Below are 18,087 nucleotides of genomic sequence, written 5' to 3'. Positions count from 1 at the left end.
TTACAAACATGTTTTCATTGCATACACAAAACGCCCAGATCCAGGGAACAAACATTTTTACAAACAAAAGGCACATATACACATTCCAAAATATATGTTTATAATTCAGTCTTAGAGACTGAGGGATTCAATCTTAGAGATTGAGGGAGGTTCAGCCTTAGAGGCTGGGGAGGTTCAGTCTTAGAGACTGAGGGGTTCAATCTTAGAGATTGAGGAGGTTCAGTCTTAGAGGCTGGGGAAAAATTTAGTCTTAGAGACTGGGAGGTTGGTCTTAGAGACCAGGGATTTAGTCTTAGAGACTGGGAGGTTGGTCTTAGAGACCAGGGATTTAGTCCTAGAGACTGGGGAAGTTGGTCTTAGAGACCAGGGAGTTGGTCTTAGAGACCAGGGAGTTGGTCTTAGAGACCAGGGAGTTAGTCTAAGAGACTAGGGAGTTCGGTCTAAGAGACTGGGTGAGATAGTCTAGGGAAGACTAGGATGATTACTTGCTTACATTGTTATCGCATGCGTGGTTAGTTGCTGATTTTTGATAAATGTGCATATGTGGAACCTGTTTGCATACGCTAACTGATAGTGATTACTATGGAAATACATACTATGACTACCATGCACCGAAAAGCGGGTTGTCAAACATTGATGACCCTATGGCCGCCGCCATAAATAATGAGACTGCACTTGCGCCGGAGATATTTACGTCAGACACTGAGAGTGACCCTGACATGTTGACCAAGAACGAGGACGACTGCCAACCATCCGCGCTGCCAGACTCTGGTGATGAATTACCCTTGCAGATGTTTCGGTCCAGGATTACCTCATCATTTGGACACTTCGATGACGTGCACATCGTGGCTCCGATTCTCGACGCCGTACCTCTTGGACAAGTTGTTTGATGACGACGTTAATTTGCTTATTGATGATCCGTCCGTTGATACCCAGGATGATGGAAAGTTAGATGAGGACGTTGTTACTAACTCTACGTTTTGAGATCCCTATTATCAAACTATCCTCTGATTCTAGTATACACTCGATTTCAGACTCCTTCGAGTCTGCGACATTTACGACTTTACAAACAGGCAGGTTACCGCTTTTTGCTCCAGACACGGACGACGACGCCGCTTTGACTACTGCACTAACACTTGCTCAAGATCATATACCCTCACACTCCCCAGGACCTGCCCCTGAGGCAGCTCCAGTTCCTTGCGGGCCAGCTTGATGTTGCACCTACTGAACCTATTTAAACGTGACATTATTTCCTTTGGACTACTATACCTTGCACTCCTCTTACCAGACCCAGTACCTATACCTATTAATCTTCTTTTGTTGAGACATTTCTACCGCACCTGCACCCGCTGATGTTGCACCTATGAAGACCGACGTCCATTGCACCGACATGCCTACCGCTCTCTTTCAAGACGTACCCGCACCCCGGGAAGGCGCTCCAGGTCAGCACCCGCATAACGATTCTTCTGCTATGACAACATTTTTCCTAAACTTTACAAGACGCGCCGTTTGCTACATTCACCTCTACAACGCTGGACAAGTCATTTCGATGGATCCCTATGCTACACTATGTTGATTTTAGACCCTTGTCATCCCTCACATTATGGAGGCTACACACGGGATGAGTACACCTGTCACATGAGCTACAGTTTGAGGATACGATTCGTAGAGTGTTGGAGCTTGAGCTGACACCACATTTGGCAACTTCAAATGCAAAAACATTGCATAATTGAAAACATGATTTAAGTATTAACATCACCAGACAGCATATTGCCTGAAAAGTTTATGTAAGACACCACGCCCTCCACCCTGTCTATTGCCAGTATACATTGAACCTCCACATATATCAAGGTTCCTTTTGCGCTCTCGACCGTTGCTATCACACCGTTCCCAGGATTCTGATACTCATTTCTTTACTATCGAGCAGCAGAGCAGACAATTACTTCGACATGTACACAAGCCCGAGGAGGAAGTCCACGCGCGTTAACAGTTTACTTTCATTTCCTCCTCTTCCTCAGTCACCAGTATAGTTGGTTTCTGGATTTATGCGGATTGCATTACACTTGGGTAAAGACACCAATAATAAGCCGGGATTGCGAAGACTTTTGAAGACCACTTCTGACTACGTAATTTTGATACACTAATATACGTGTTGGACAAGGGTAGGGTGACCCTGTGTCCTTCCTAATGTGATACATTATGTAAGACACAGTGATTATGGCCGGAGGATAACGAAAGCCCAATCATCTTTAACCATGCGACAATACTTATGACTAATAACTAATGAAAAACTCAGTCGCTATGTTCCCACTAAGCACGTTGTTGATCAGCATATTTGTGCTATAACTATAATGCTACATGCTTACTTGTTACGTTCCTATTTACAAGTTGTGCAATAATTGTGATGATACGTGATTGAATGTTACAACGACTGCGAATATACATATATGTAATATACCTCTGAGGTCCTATTCGTTAAATAGAGACTTGTGTACTCGTGTCCTTAACAAGACCTGACCTAACCGACATTCTTCTAGGAAGATGTCGACTCCAGGGAACACCAATACCAGCAACCCTCTGCCAACGACAGAGGCAGAATTTCAAGAACGCCTCATACAGATCATCGCACAGTACGAGGCCCTTCGCTCTGAATGCAGCGGAGGTACCTCGGGAAATAATCCAGCCAACGGCTGTACCTACAAGCAGTTCTTAGGCTGCCAGCCCCTACATTTCGACGGCACTGGGGGTGCCGTAGCTTTCGTGCGTTGGATTGAGAAAACGGACACTGTTTTGCGTGCGAGCAAATGCGCCCCAGAGCACCAGGTCACATACATTTCCGGACTGTTCCAAAATGGGGCTCTGTCATGGTGGAAACTCCGGGTTCAGACGATGGGCGAGACTACTGCGTATGCTTTATCATGGGACGAGCTGAAAGAGCTAATGCATAAAAAGTACTGTTCGAGAACAGAAAGCCAGAAGGTGGAAACTGAGTTCTGGAACTTGAAGATGGAAGGTCCAAAAATAGCTGAGTATGTGGAGAAGTTCCAAGTTCTGTCGCGTATCGTTCCTTACATGGTAGACCCAGAGTTTAAGAAGATTGAGCGTTTCATTTGGGGATTGGCACCCCAAATCATGAGCATGGTGACGACATCGAAGCCTACAACGATCGCTGAAGCCATTAATCTAAGTGTGGCCTTGACTGAAGAGGCAATCAGGATGAACAAATTTTCAACCTCTGAGGAGAAGAAGGAGACTCATGTAGAGTCATCTGGAGACAACAAGAGGAAGTTCGCAAACTTCAAGCAGAGTACTCAGACGAATAGCAACAACAAGGTCAAAAAGAGAAAAGAGTACATGGGTAAACTACCTAAATGCGACAGGTGCCGACGTCATCATACCGGGCGATGTAAAAATGGGAAGTGTGACAGCTGTGGCAAAGTGGGACACAACAGGGAAACGTGTTGGAGTGAGACGAAGCGTGGAAAGAAAGGAAAGGAGAAAGATAAAGGATGTTATACCTGCGGGGATATGAGGCACTTTAGGAAAGATTGCCCAAGGGAGATTAAGCAAAATCATGGGAAAGATGTCTAACACCGGAGCCAGAGAAGCACGCCAGGAATCCAAGCATGGATATCGGTACGTCCCATACTACTCAATGTTATGCATCTGTATTGCCAAATACTGTTGCAAATTCTACGATTCGCACCTCTAGAGTTCGAGAGTATAATTGGTTTAAGCAGCGAGTAAGTAGATATCCCAATACCCATTAGAACTAGCTTAGGGGAAGCTAGTGGAAGCCAACATAGTAACTGGAATCGGCAAGATAGAACCCGGGAAGCGTAAGATTACACTTGAGCTACTGCCAATGAATTGGGAGACTTTAAGAAGGTAGTTGGAGGGATTGGTTGACAAATGATGAATAGGAGATTGATATCCGCACCATGATGGTGAACGAAGAAGTGATCTTGACTCAAGAAGCAGGATACGCCTCTGCAAATTACAAATCGCTTGAAGGCACAAAGAATGTTACGAAAAGGATGGGTTGTTTTATGGCTCATGTCGGGGACAAGGGAGCCGAAGAACTAAAACTCGAAGATGTCCCTGTGATAAAAGAATATCCTGAAGCCATCCCCGAAAACTTGCCAGAATTATCTACTCAGTGACAAGTCGAATTTTGCATCGATTTGATTTCCAGGCGCCGCGCTTGCAGCCAATACACCTTGGCAATTTACACCTTCAGACATGCAAGGATCGACAGTGTAGCTTCAGTAGCTGGTAGAGAAGGAAGATAACAGACCAAGTTTCCCATTTTGGGTAACCCCAGCTCTGCTCATCAAGATGAAGGATGTGACTTTCAAATGAGCATCAATTACTAGGAGCCGAACGAGCTAACCCACGAGAGTCGGTGACTCTCGCAAATGATTAACGAATTACGTATTTAACTAACTGTGAGGATCCAACTACTATTACATGACTGATTGACGATCGGGTGTCGTTAGCGATGAATTCAGGAAGAAAGTATATCGGGAAAATCGTGGGACGATAACTTGTCTTTAGACGCACCCAAGATGGTGTTTCCTACACAATGCTCAAAACCGAGTTACACAGAATATGAAACCTTGAGGATCTAGAAAACATATGATTAGGACCCTTGGGAACCCAGGTCCAAACTTGTAAAGGTTATTACTTAGACACCATATCTGTTAACTCAATCGAACACTATTAACCTGACATATATGCCATTTCAGTTAACAGAATAGAAAGTACTTGAAAATTCTTTCGTTTAAATCTTCATTTTTGCTTCTAGCCGAGTAGATGTTTGCATCTCTACTCCCCTTAAAGTAGTTGTATCGCTTTGATTTTCTTCGCTGAGAGCGAACACACATTTGCTTCGATACTTGGTCATTACCTCATACTCATTGTGTCATTATTTGAAAACTCACATATTACGCATGCACCTTTTGCTACGCGTGCGGTTTCATTTCGAACGCTTCATTGAAATTCGAATATTATGTTGCTAAATCTAACTACTGGTTTGTGATTCGAATGGCCTACATTATAGTAACGGTTGACTCTTCTGCTATCAAGTCAACACACTTTCTCGAAAACTTCTTTTGTTTCAAGATACATTAACCATGCTGAGATTTCCCTTATTGGTACATACGTTTATTGTCGCGTTATGCTAAAAATAAGTTCAATTGCTTGAACTTATCGATTTCACATGTTTTAATATGAGACGCCATGTGATGTATTGGGAACATCACATTCAAATATTCTTGCAAAGGTTCTTTTGTTTCGAGACATAGTGGACTTGATTGGCCTACGACTCCACTAAATCATATGTTGATTTCGATACCTTGCGGTGATACTTTCACGGAATTGAAGCTTGTGCTAAGTTCGTTACGCACCTCATACACGGATTTGATCATTTATTGACTTGCACTAAATCCGTTTTGTTTATCATGATTAAAGCAGTCTCAATACAGTTGTGTGTTAAGGCAATGGTACATAGATTCATTTCATAAGCCCAATGTACCTCCTGACGATACTTTCATTGACAAATCGAATACCTTGTGGTATTTAATATTTTTTTTTCACCTTCGATCAAAAACAGTGGCTCTTTGATATTCTTTGTTCAACTGGAAACTTTACGACATTGTGTAAATCAAACCTTCGGGTTGTCTTTGTACACTTTCATTTGATTTCAGGCACGATGAACTTGTTCAGTCACCATTATTATCTCTCGTCATTTCAACACCTTGTGGTGTCATTGCAAATTTGCAGCTTGTGCTAATCATGGTCGATCGTTTTACACAAAACTACATATACTTTTGTTTGAACTAAGTCATTTAAACATTCCTGATACAACTACGAATCAAGACAATGATACACCAGATTCACTTGTATTTCATTCAGTGTATTTTCGCAATTCGAGAATGTCAGCACACAAATTCTTATCATTTACTCATTCGAAAGCTGACAGGTCATTTTCATCTCCAAGTTGTTGATTTTGAGTTCATGTAGCGGATGCTATGGTTTGTGAAAATTTGCATACTATAACCAATCATTTGAGAATCCTATTGGACAAAACTCCTCTTTTGTGGAACCCCTGTAACTGGATTACACTAGACTACACGTCAATACGACTTATGCCTTTGACATTAAATGCTAAAAGCACATACCTTTTAACCATTGGATTCGTGATATTATATATGTTCTTGGACTCACTTGATGTGAATAGGGTTTGATTCGATTTGGTGATTATCTACCTCGGTACTATTCATATGCATACATACATAATGAAACACTAAGGAGTTAAGGAAGTACAAATTTCGAGGACGAAATTTTCTTAACGGGGGGAGAATGTGACAACCGTCAATTTTGCATGCATCCGTACAATTAATTAATTTTAATTATGAGCTTAATGACTGTGTTTGATTACATCTGATGCTTTAAACTGCTTACTGATTTATGTTATATACATACATGTGCATTCTTTACATACAGTCACTTCAATTATCTCATACAGACTCTTAGTGACAAACCTGATGCACAAAGCACAGTTAGTACAGTGAGCGAATAACTCAGATACATGCTGACAATGCCAGCACTTAGACAGATACTATTTTTAGGCCAGTATGGGCCAGGGATAAAACACTACACCAGTGTGGAGTGTAGGGAAGTGAGGACCATAAGACTATGTCACTAGGTGATAGTTTGAGTGCCGGAAAGTGCCTAAAACGCAATTTAATTACAGAATTCCGCATTTTCAGTAACAATTCAGCTTTTAACACACTCATATTATACAGAGTATTGACTAAATGGTCCTGGACACTTTCCTAAGTGTTGGAATTAAATTCGTTACAAAAAGATGCACAAAAGACGCTTTACGGGTCAATTAAACGCTTTAACGGAACGATGCGAAACCGAACAACCAGACATTACCCGGGACATGAAAATATTGTTAGAAATATTATTTTATTATTTTAAATTAATCATGGTCACAAAAATCCCTATACACCATGTAAACATGACATACACCCACTATACTTGTAAATACCCTTAACCTTTTAGTAATTACCTACTAATTAACCAAAAATTTTACACTTTACCCCCCCCCCCATAACCGAAAATCTGCCATAATCATTAACATATATTTTGGTTAATCTTTTGTAAAGAAGATCTTGTATTCATTGGCCAATTTTTCATGTCATAATTCCCCTACAACCTAGATACACATTTCCAAGAAATCACCATCACTCCTCAAGATTTACTACTCCTCTCTCTCCTCCCTCTAAAAATCGGCCCACATACACCCCCCTCTCATCACAACTGATTTCCATCTTCATTTCCCTCACCATCTTCATCTCCTTCACTAGTAAACCCCATTCCAAGCTCCAAGATCCTCCATAGAAGTGAGAAGTTGAAGTGCTCTCAAGAAGCCTTGTTCAAGCCATTTCTCACTATCATTCTTCATCATCCCATCTCAAGATTACAACCCTAGCCTTGTGCTAGTAGTAAGTCCATTCATACTCTTGTCTCACTTCGATTCTTGTTCGATTATTGAATGTTCTTCACACACAAAAGCTTAAACAGCTTGCTGAGTTGGATTTTCAGCCAACTTCAACAGGCTGTAACGGGATCATTTTAAAACGTAAAACGGAATTTCTAAAGCCTAAAATGAGTATTTTGGAATAACTAAACAAATGGCGCTGGAATCATAATTTTTCGAGACCGTTTACTATTTTTAAAAGGTTATTTTTGGACAGCAGCTCAAGCTGCATTTTTACTGCAGAAAAAGTGGGTTATTTTCGGAGTCACAACTTAAAACCTGAGTAAAATCAACTCATGAAATTTTTACAGTAGATAGACACCATTGTCAGGACGACCCTCCAACTGGAATTTCGTCAAACGGACTTACGGTTGATTTTTAGTGAATATTTCCGTAAACTGCGATCAGAAGGTAACAAATCTGATTGCAGTCGAGAAAATGATTTTCTATAAAATATGGGTAACGAATTGGACTTTGATATTTTTACACAATAAACTTTGGAACATGTGTGACATTCTGTGAAAATTTGGTAATTTTTAGAAAAGGTTAACTATTTTATAAAAATCCTCGAAAACAGTCTGGTTTTGAGTAATAAAGCTGAAATAAAGTAAGTAATGTTTTGTTTGTCGATATGTCGGTTTGATTATTGAAAATGAACTATTGGATATATATAAAAGAAAATGATATGCTATTTAAGCATGGACACCTCTATTTACAGAGGAGACTCTGCCGAAATCTTCCGAGAATCCGAACACTTAGTAAAACACTCGAGAAAATAAATACGAAATAGTTGTCTAACTATTTTTCTAATAAAGTTAAAATAATTATTATTATTTTAACAACTTAATGCCAATGTAACGTAACTCAAAACACTAAACTCTAAGTCAAGGCATGGCCCGTCCGTCTAATAGACGTTAGACCATTGTAGGTAGTCGTGTTTGCTGAGGAGATTAGGGTTACGAGTACCGAAGACGCAATACTGTGAGTTCATGTCCCCCTTTTCTCTTAACCGTTTTCAGTTTTATACTTCGGGGGTGAAATACATGTTACAATTATTACAGATATTTACAGACTTTTACAGACATTTACAGACTTTTACAGACATTTACAGACATTTTTATACATGGTATGATTAGCTAAGGAATTTACTGTTAGATCACGTGAATGGATAGGCTATTATCGTAAGACCATTAATCCTTGTATAAGGACCGAGAGGCATGAGTGATAGATCTATTGGGTGTTGCGAGCCCCACACATGGGCCAGCGTGTGGCTGCATGTGGTGACTATGTCGTTCCGCCGGAAGGACCGGTATGAAGTACGCGTTACAGGTTTGAGTGCTTCCTAGGCCATATCACTTATTAATGTATTAGCTACATATTAATTGATCTGTTTTTCCTTATTGCTACATACCAAGGACATACAGACACATTTTAACAATTTATGCAGACATATACTAACGATTTGTACAAACTCACATACACATGAACTCGCTCAACTTTTTGTTGACTTTTCAAACTACATGTATTTCAGGAAATTATGTATGGATCTGGCGGGCGTTGGAATTTCAAGTCATGTTAAGTATAAAGATGTCATCCATGGTTTTTGGGTTTTGGCCAGTGTGTCTTAATCCTGGACGAGACACATCTTCCAAACTTTGATTACAACTATTATCTTTGACGAGTCCTTAGCAAACTTTTACACAATTCATCTGGTTTGTAAAACTTAAATTTTGAAGTCTACGTTTTAGACAATGTTGTTATGTTTTAAACTCATTTTATGGATGACAAATCTTTGGTATTATCATATAGATTGTTTGATATGGTTGAATGCAATGATAACAAGTAAGTCACCCCATAATCACGCTTCCGCAAAAGTCAGGGTGTGACACCTAACCCTTCACCCAAAAAGTCCTCTTGATATTTACAAAGGTAAAAAGTTAAAAAGGAGGAGGATTGATTGCTTGGCAAGCCTATGGAAGGCGTAAGTTCCATGCCGCTCTCGAGTGATTCACTAAAAAAATTACACCTTCGGCCGAGTGTTGAGTGATCTCTCGTGAGGTATGTGAACTTGTATATAAATGGAATTTTAATAAGGCATGTTATGCCCGAATAAGTAATTTATCTTGTGAAACGTTCTAAATAAATCATAACGAATAGGATTGTAAATAAATAAAAATAAAACTTACAAAGATCTTGGACTCCCGACACTCTATGACAAGCCAAAAACTTTCTCTTCTACCTATTCCATTTGGGAGTGTAAGCCACATTTAAAGAGTTTTGCTTGAGTAGAAGAAGATTTAAGAAGAATATGATGATTTTGGCTCTGAATCTGATGAGAAACTTGAATCTTCGTGTCTTCAATCCATGCAATCAAACACCTGCTCTGATACCACTTGTGAATTCAGGATCTGGCCGTTGTGAAAATAATCTAAACACTTGTGCAATCAAACACCATCTAAACACTTGATACGTCTAAATGGTTGTTATCCGGATGAACTGGTCTGGATGGACTTTGGTCCGGATGAGGTTTGGTCCGAATGGACTTTTGGTCTGGATGAGCTTTTGGTCCAGATGAGCTTTTGGTCCAGATGAATAATTAATAAGTCTATACGTCCGGATAGATAAGTCTATCCGTCCGGATGGACAATGACGTTAGCAAACTCAGTTCCGAAGTTCATGATTTTTACTGATTTGAGTATGATATTGTTTGAATTTTGATTTGAAACTTTGTAGGATTGTTCAAATACGTTTGTCTAACAACATATTCAAAATTCAGCCAATTTTAAGTCCAAAATGAAATGTAGAAGATGAGTAAAAGAAGATGTAAGAAGAAGATGATGATTTTGGCTCTGAATCTGATGAGAAACTTGAATCTTCGTGTCTTCAATCCATGCAATCAAACACCTGCTCTGATACCACTTGTGAATTCAGGATCTGGCCGTTGTGAAAATAATCTAAACACTTGTGCAATCAAACACCATCTAAACACTTGATACGTCTAAATGGTTGTTATCCGGATGAACTGGTCTGGATGGACTTTGGTCCGGATGAGGTTTGGTCCGAATGGACTTTTGGTCTGGATGAGCTTTTGGTCCAGATGAATAATTAATAAGTCTATACGTCCGGATAGATAAGTCTATCTGTCCGGATGGACAATGACGTTAGCAAACTCAGTTTCGAAGTTCATGATTTTTACTGATTTGAGTATGATATTGTTTGAATTTTGATTTGAAACTTTGTAGGATTGTTCAAAAACGTTTGTCTAACAACATATTCAAAATTCAGCCAATTTTAAGTCCAAAATGAAATGTAGAAGATGAGTAAAAGAAGATGTAAGAAGAAGATGATGATTTTGGCTCTGAATCTGATGAAGAAACTTGAATCTTCGTGTATTCAATCTGTGCAATTAATCACCTGCTCTGATACCACTTGTGAATTCAGGATCTGGATCGATTCCTCTAACCGTTGAATGCGTACAAACACGTGAAATGTGCGGAATCCAATCACATGTGTGGATAGAGCACGAAGACGTAATTATACACTGATTTCAATTGATAATCTGACAAGTACAATACTGAGAAATCAAACGGGCAGAGCTTTGCCTCAAAGTTTGAAAAGTTACAAATGACATGACCTTACTCTCCTATTTATAGGCGGCCTCCATTCGGATGGCTATACTCAATGGATATGCTCCATCCAGACGGATGGGCCTCCATCCGGACGGATGGATTCTAACAATTAACATCCGGATGAACCTGGTTCTACATCCGTCCATATGGACCTTAAGTCCATCCATTCGGATGAGCCTTAATGCATATCAACTTTATCTTTTGTTCAGTTCAGCACTGGTCTTGCATCATCTGATTCAGCTATGATACGTGATTAACGTAAGCGATAGACATATGTACTCACAGGTGCTGAGACATTTCTCTTTATAGGATTCTTTTGGCGCGTAGTTTAGGCGGGATATTATTATAATAGTAAATGCAATTAATAAAGTATCCAGTTTTGCTCAGCTTTACCTGTTAAATCTATAACACATCCCATCTTTCAAGCTTGGCGTTTATATTTTATGGCGTATTATATTTTATGGCGTTTTGTAGGCGAAGACGTTAACTAAAACATAGAAAAAACTACGCGGTAATAAAATTGGCATTTTGTATTTAGTTGGCGTTTTATATTTAATGGCGTTCTTATGTAAGAAAGGATGTTTACCCTTTTACCCTTAATGAAGCACGTTCAAGTAATAAAATTGATGTTATTTACGAAAACGCCACCGCGCCAATCTAGTCAATAGATTGTTTTGATCTGACGATCCATAAGTGTTCTCATCGTTCTCACACTTTTCACCGTTTTCCTTAAGCCACATGTCCATTGTTACATATGCACAGAAGGGTATTATGGGAACAATTTTTGTGTGTATAGAAGAATGGCTGACACTTTTTTAAATGCCTGACACTTTTTTCCATTAAATAGGTGAACTCATCCACTCCTATCTCATCCACTTTTTCATTAAATGGCTGACAATTTTTGTGTGTACATCACTTTTGCATTAAATAGGTGAACTCATCCACTCCTATCTCATCAAGTCCTTTTTTCCATTTTCAAGAGACGTGTTCTCTTTATTCATTTCCTCTCTCTCTCTCTCTCTCTCTCTCTCTCTCTCTCTCTCTCTATCTTATTCCTAATCCAAAGCTCATGCTTTTTCACCTTAATTTCTTCTTTAGATCTAATAGCATTTTATCAAATACCATGATTGTACTAACAAAATCTCAACAAAATGGTGTCAAGGTGGTCAGTGGTGATGTGTGTAAAATACAACATATAAATCACATCAATTAAGGCATAAAACTAACCCTTTTTAAGTACTAATGTTGGAAAAAGAGTGTTTTTGTCTTTCTTTTGTATTTTCAGGATGAAATGAGCTCAAATTCACAAAAGAAGTAAAAAGACAACTAATTCTAGCATAAATACAAGAAAAGGAATAAAAGTAGACTGCCCGGACCCTCAACGGCATCCTTCAAGGCAAAGAAGAGAAAGCACAAGTCTGAACACGCCCCGTGCTCAGCCAGCACGGGGCTGTGCCCAAGAAGCAGCATAAAAGACAAACTTATAGAAGCTTCCATTGCCCACCACGGGGCCGTGTCCAGCGGGCACGGGGGCATGGAGAAAGTACAGCAGGCGCATTAATTGTAATTGCGAATTACAATTAATGAGGAGAGAGAGTGTCAGACGGGCACGGGGGCGTGTCCAGCGGACACGGGGCCGTGCCCAGCCTTCTGTTCAGCCTATAAATAGGGGTGCTTGGTTTCATTCCATCTCATCCCTTGGCACACCACCTCTCTCACACTTCATCCACCACCCACCACCACCATAACACCATCATCCACCACCATCATCCATTGTCCATCGTAGAGTGTGTGAGTCGTCTCGGGATCCAAGATTGATCGTAAGAGTTCTTGACAATCAAGGCCATGTTTGCCTAAGTCTCTTACATCACTTGGTGAAGACAAGTGTTTAGTATAATACTTTTTATTTTTAATCTTTTGCACTTTTTATTTGGTTTTGTATTAATGACTTTAATAATTAGTTGCTTATGTTGAAGGTGATCTTTCCTTATCGTTTGTCCGTGGTGTCTTGGCATTATTTTACTGTCTATATAAAATAATAGATTTTCACCATTCATATCTCCACGGTCTATATGGAGGTATGTTGGCTACCTGGTCGGGGGTTAAGGGAACGGTTTGGTAAGGGTCTTGCCCTTGTTCAGCGTTTAGAGGTCCTGCAAGGGACCTGGGTCAAATTTAGTAGGATCTCCTTCAATGCCCATAGGTATTGGATGGCGGGGATCCAAACTCTTTGACCCCCTCATAAGTTAACTACTATTAATACTATAACCCAGCTATTTAGGACTGTATCCCTGCTGACTCAGACTACTTAGCCGAGGGTAACGTCACCGCCAAAAGCGGGGCCTACCACAATTTGCATTAATAACTTAATTCATTATCTTTCAATAATCCGACCCTTTAGGATTGTATCCTTGCTGACTCAAACTACTGGGTTGAGGGTAACGTCGCCTTCAAAAGAGGGGCCTACTACAATAACTAAGATAATCTCTTAAACAAGTGCAAAAGTGCGAAAATAATCAAAGGTTATACTAATACACGTGTCGGATCCAAGTGATTCATCTTGTCTATCTGTTTTTATTTTATTTTTCAGCATTTAGTTAGTTTTTATTTTCTTAGTTAAAAACATTTTTCTCACTTTTTGATTTGATTAGACGTTGAGGATAAACCGGTATTAAAAGCTCTTGTGTCCTTGGACGACCTCGGTATCTTACCAACACTATACTACGTCCACGATGGGTGCACTTGCCCATATGTGTGTTTAGTGTTAGTAAATATCGTGTTTTATAAATTTAAAACTTGGCTAAAAGTGTAAAAGGGGCTTAAATATACATCAAAAATATAACACACTTCACGCACATCAGTGGTCTGAAATTTCAAAATTTGTTGGGAAGAGCAAGAAGTCATTTTATAACAAACCTAGTTACAAAAAAAAGAACATGAAGGCTGGGTTGGGTTATAAACAGCAATAAAACAAAAAGAAATGTTTTGAAAAGACAGATTATCAGAAATAGATGAATTTTGTTTATGGAACAAGTTAAGAAGAAGAGAAAGAACTCCAATTTAGACGGTAGTCTAATAAAGAGTTCTATGCTCAGAAAAAGCAACAACAAAAGGTTAAAGATATTTCCAAAAGAACATGTTATAAGTGTAATCAATTTGTACATCTTAGTCGTAAATGTCCTAAATTGAAACCTGTTGATGTTGTTAAACAGAAGTCAACCAGGTTTGAATCAAAACAAACTTGGAAACCAAAACAAAAGACACCCAGAGTTGAGCCTAAATAGATTTAGAAACGAAAGGTTGATTTTCAAAAGCCACAACGAACTTGGAAATCCAAGTTTGACCAAAACAAAATTGGAAACCAAAAATTGATCCAAGATTTTATCAAAGAAAGGTTTCAAAAGGTCAAATTTGGATGGAAAAGAAACAAATGACTTCTGTGAGTGATAGACATGAAATTTTTTTTGAAAAGAATGATCGAAATTATCCAGTTTTACCTAGAAAGATACATGTATGGCTACCTGAGTCAAAACAGGCTTTGTCACACCCCAATATTTCCACATATTTTCGGTGGGCCCGGTGAGGAGTATCGTGACGTAGTTGATATCATCATAGACAATTAAATACAATTATAGCACAACGGAAGGCTTGGAAGTTTAAATACTATTACAACCCATAATGACCAAGGTTCAAAACAAAAGAATATACAGATGGATTGTAATAGAGATCCACAGGCGGACCATAAAATAAATACATAAAACTGAGTTTAACAGACTTCAGGCAACTAGGGATTTGCAAGATCCTCTTAATATATGCCAAGTAGCTCCAGCCTAATTTCGAGAGGTACCTGTCACTTAGTCTTTGGAAAATACGTCAGTTCTCACTGGTAAATGCAATTAACTGACTCATTTGAAAAGAGTTTATGAAAATTGATTTGGGCGCACAAAGCACAAAACCTTTTATAACTTGGGACAATTTTTATTAAAACCTTGTATACAGATTTACATGTTTGTCATACAATTGGGGCCGGTTTGAAAGCCGGTCATGATTAACCGACTCTCCACTTATAAAACCCACAAAGGAGTTATCCCCAACTTGTGGGTAATTTAATATTTAGCATTTGCATCTTTGAGGTGTATGCCTACACCTCGTGCATAGGTCGTGACCATTAATAACTTAAATGAGCCGAGGATATCCAGGACAGGGTTGTTAACCCCCAATGTTTATGTTTTAAGGGTCGAACATAGTTCATCGTCTTTTGACAAAAAGTTATAAAATATAACTATCTTTGTCATGAATACAAATTGGTCTGTAGGCAGAACATCTCGATTGGATGTTTTGGTATGGACATCTTATTCGATGTTATTAGCCATGATTCACATTGATCATTTAGGCTATTGTAAGAAATTGGGAGAATCCAAGTACTTGAAGGCTGGTGTGGTTTCTTAAGTCACACTGCCAGGAGTGTTAACATGTTTTTAGATGTTAACAAGGATTTATTGTCTTAAGAGGGTTATACCATCATAGCCATTTTATTTTTTGGCTAGGTTATACCTTAAAGAACTTCTTTTAAAATTTCAAAGCGGATCAACTAAAATTGAAATGATTATTTGCATGTTGATGTAATGAAAATACATATATATGGATTTCAAAAGAAAATTCCATTAATAGTACTACGGATTACAAGAACTGCCCTAAACGGGTCTTTAAAATAAATTGTCCATGCGGAGACTAAAAAGAAAGAAACAAGTCCTCACAGGGACTGATACTAAAAAGAAATGTCCACGCAGGGACTTAATTTAAATAACAAATACAAAATAACATAAAATAAAGATCTTCAGCCATCATGCTTCTTTCCCTTGATAAGTTTTACAAGTCCTTTAAAGAACTTGTTGGCCTTTCTATCACGTTCTTCTGCCCTACGTTCAACCTCTTCTAGCCTTTGAAAGATTCCATGTTGTTGTTGTTTGGGTGGAGGCTGAGGTTGTGGTTGTTGCTGATATGGAGGGTATTGATACCCTTGGACTGGATACCCAGTTGGGTATGCAGGCGGAAACGGTGAAGGATAGAGAGCGTTATAGTTAACTGCCTCAACATATGGGTCGTAGGCAGGAGGTTGATAATGGTAACCAGTAGGAGCTTGTGGCTCGTACGGTTTGTACCCAGTCGGACGTGGGTAGGTAGGTATTGGGTTTTCATAACCCATTGGAGGTGGCGGTGGTGCAAAGGTGGCCGGTGTGGTATCAATTTTCGGCACCGCGTGTGAAGGTCCACCCATTTGTGGATCTTCAGGAATCGGAGGGTAGTTGCTGGAAGCTTGAAGGGAGCTAAATCTTGGTCCCCCTAGCACGGACATGCGTGCGTTTCTCCTCCGCCTTGGTGGCTCAGGAGGTGGCTGAGGTGGTTCCTCAGCTGGCAGTGGTGGTGGAGTCACCGCTTCGAAGTGCGGCTCCCCATGTGGCTGCTGTGGTGGGGTGTTATGAAAAGAATGGGTGTTTACAAAATCCCATTGCCCAAACCATTCTTTATAAGTATCGGAACCTCGAGAGGGAGATCCCGCAAAAGAAGACCCGCTAGAAATATCAATGGAATGCATAGGCGTCCCAGACGGTGGCATTGCTGGATCTGGATCATCATCCATATCCATGTCTTGTGAAAAGTGGTCCTCGGGGCCCAACGGGTTATATCCTGGTGGTGCATTGATGTAATCATCAGGGTTAAAGTGACCATGTGAGTAAGAATTATGGGAATGAGAATGGTGTGATGAATGATGAGAAGAGTTGTGGAATGAGTGTGAATGCAGCAAATGCTACGAGTGATGTGAATGTTGGGGCTCGTTAGGCCCAAATGATTTATGGTATGAAGGTGAGGTACTAAGGGAAACGGAGCATCTCGCTGGTTCAAGAGAATGTTTCCAATCATTATGTGAATCGGAGCTGCTGAATGACGCTGAAGGCGTGCGTCGGTGTGAGGGTCAGGCGTGACTGGATGGTCCCCCCTTCATGGGACCTTTTCCTTTTCCCCTGACACGTGGCGGCATTTTTATAAAACCTGTCAAAACAAGAAAACAACATATATAAATAAAACAAAGGTTAAGAATAATCCTAGGTAATTTGCCTAGACTCAGAAGTCCAAGGAAGGTACTATTGTGTCATTCAGATTAAACACAAAAGGCTGGTGTTTAATTCACTCAATGTTGGCTCTGATACCAACTGTACACCCCGATATTTCCACATATTTATGGTGGACCCGGTGGGGAGTATGGTGACGTAGTTGATATCATCATAAACAATTAAACACAATTATAGCACAGCGGAAGGCTTGGAAGTTTAAATACTATTACAACCCATAATGTCCAAAGTTCAAAACAAAAGAATATACAGACGGATTGTAATAGAGATCCACAGGCGGACCATAAAACAAATACATAAAACTGAGTTTAACAGACTTCAGGCATCTAGGGATTTGCAAGATCCTCTTAATATATGCCAAGTAGCTCCAGCCTAATTTCGAGAGGTACCTGTCACTTATTCTTTGGAAAATACGTCAGTTTTCACTGGTAAATACAATTAACTGACTCATTTGAAAAGAGATTATGAAAATTGATTTGGGCGCACAAAGCATAAAACCTTTTATAACTTGGGACAATTTTTACTAAAATCTTGTATACATATTTACATGTTTGTCATACAATTGGGGCCGGTTTGAAAGCCGGTCATGATTAACCGACTCACCACTTATAAAACCCATAAAGGAGTTATCCCCAACTTGTGGGTAATTTAACATTTAGCATTTTCATATGTCAGGTGTATGCCTACACCCCGTGCCTAGGTCGTGGCCATTAATAACTTAAATGAGCCGAGGATATCCAGGATACGGTCGTTAACCCCCAATGTTTATGTTATA

General features: G+C 39.6%; 1 protein-coding gene across 1 annotated transcript; it reads right to left on the bottom strand.

The window, feature by feature from the left end:
- Positions 1-16,018: 16,018 nt before the first annotated feature.
- LOC118480147 (extensin-like) lies at positions 16,019-16,828 on the bottom strand. The gene has a single exon (XM_035974853.1). The coding sequence runs from the start codon at positions 16,826-16,828 to the stop codon at positions 16,019-16,021; it is 810 nt and encodes a 269-aa protein (XP_035830746.1).
- Positions 16,829-18,087: the final 1,259 nt, after the last annotated feature.

This window comes from Helianthus annuus, chromosome 7 (assembly GCF_002127325.2).
Source record: "Helianthus annuus cultivar XRQ/B chromosome 7, HanXRQr2.0-SUNRISE, whole genome shotgun sequence".
In the NCBI taxonomy this organism is placed as follows: domain Eukaryota; kingdom Viridiplantae; phylum Streptophyta; class Magnoliopsida; order Asterales; family Asteraceae; genus Helianthus; species Helianthus annuus.
This window is presented reverse-complemented; position numbering and strand designations above follow the sequence as displayed.

Coding starts and splice junctions, on each gene's coding strand:
- LOC118480147 (XM_035974853.1), bottom strand. CDS start 16,828: ATGGATATGGATGATGATCCAGATCCAGCAATGCCACCGTCTGGGACG.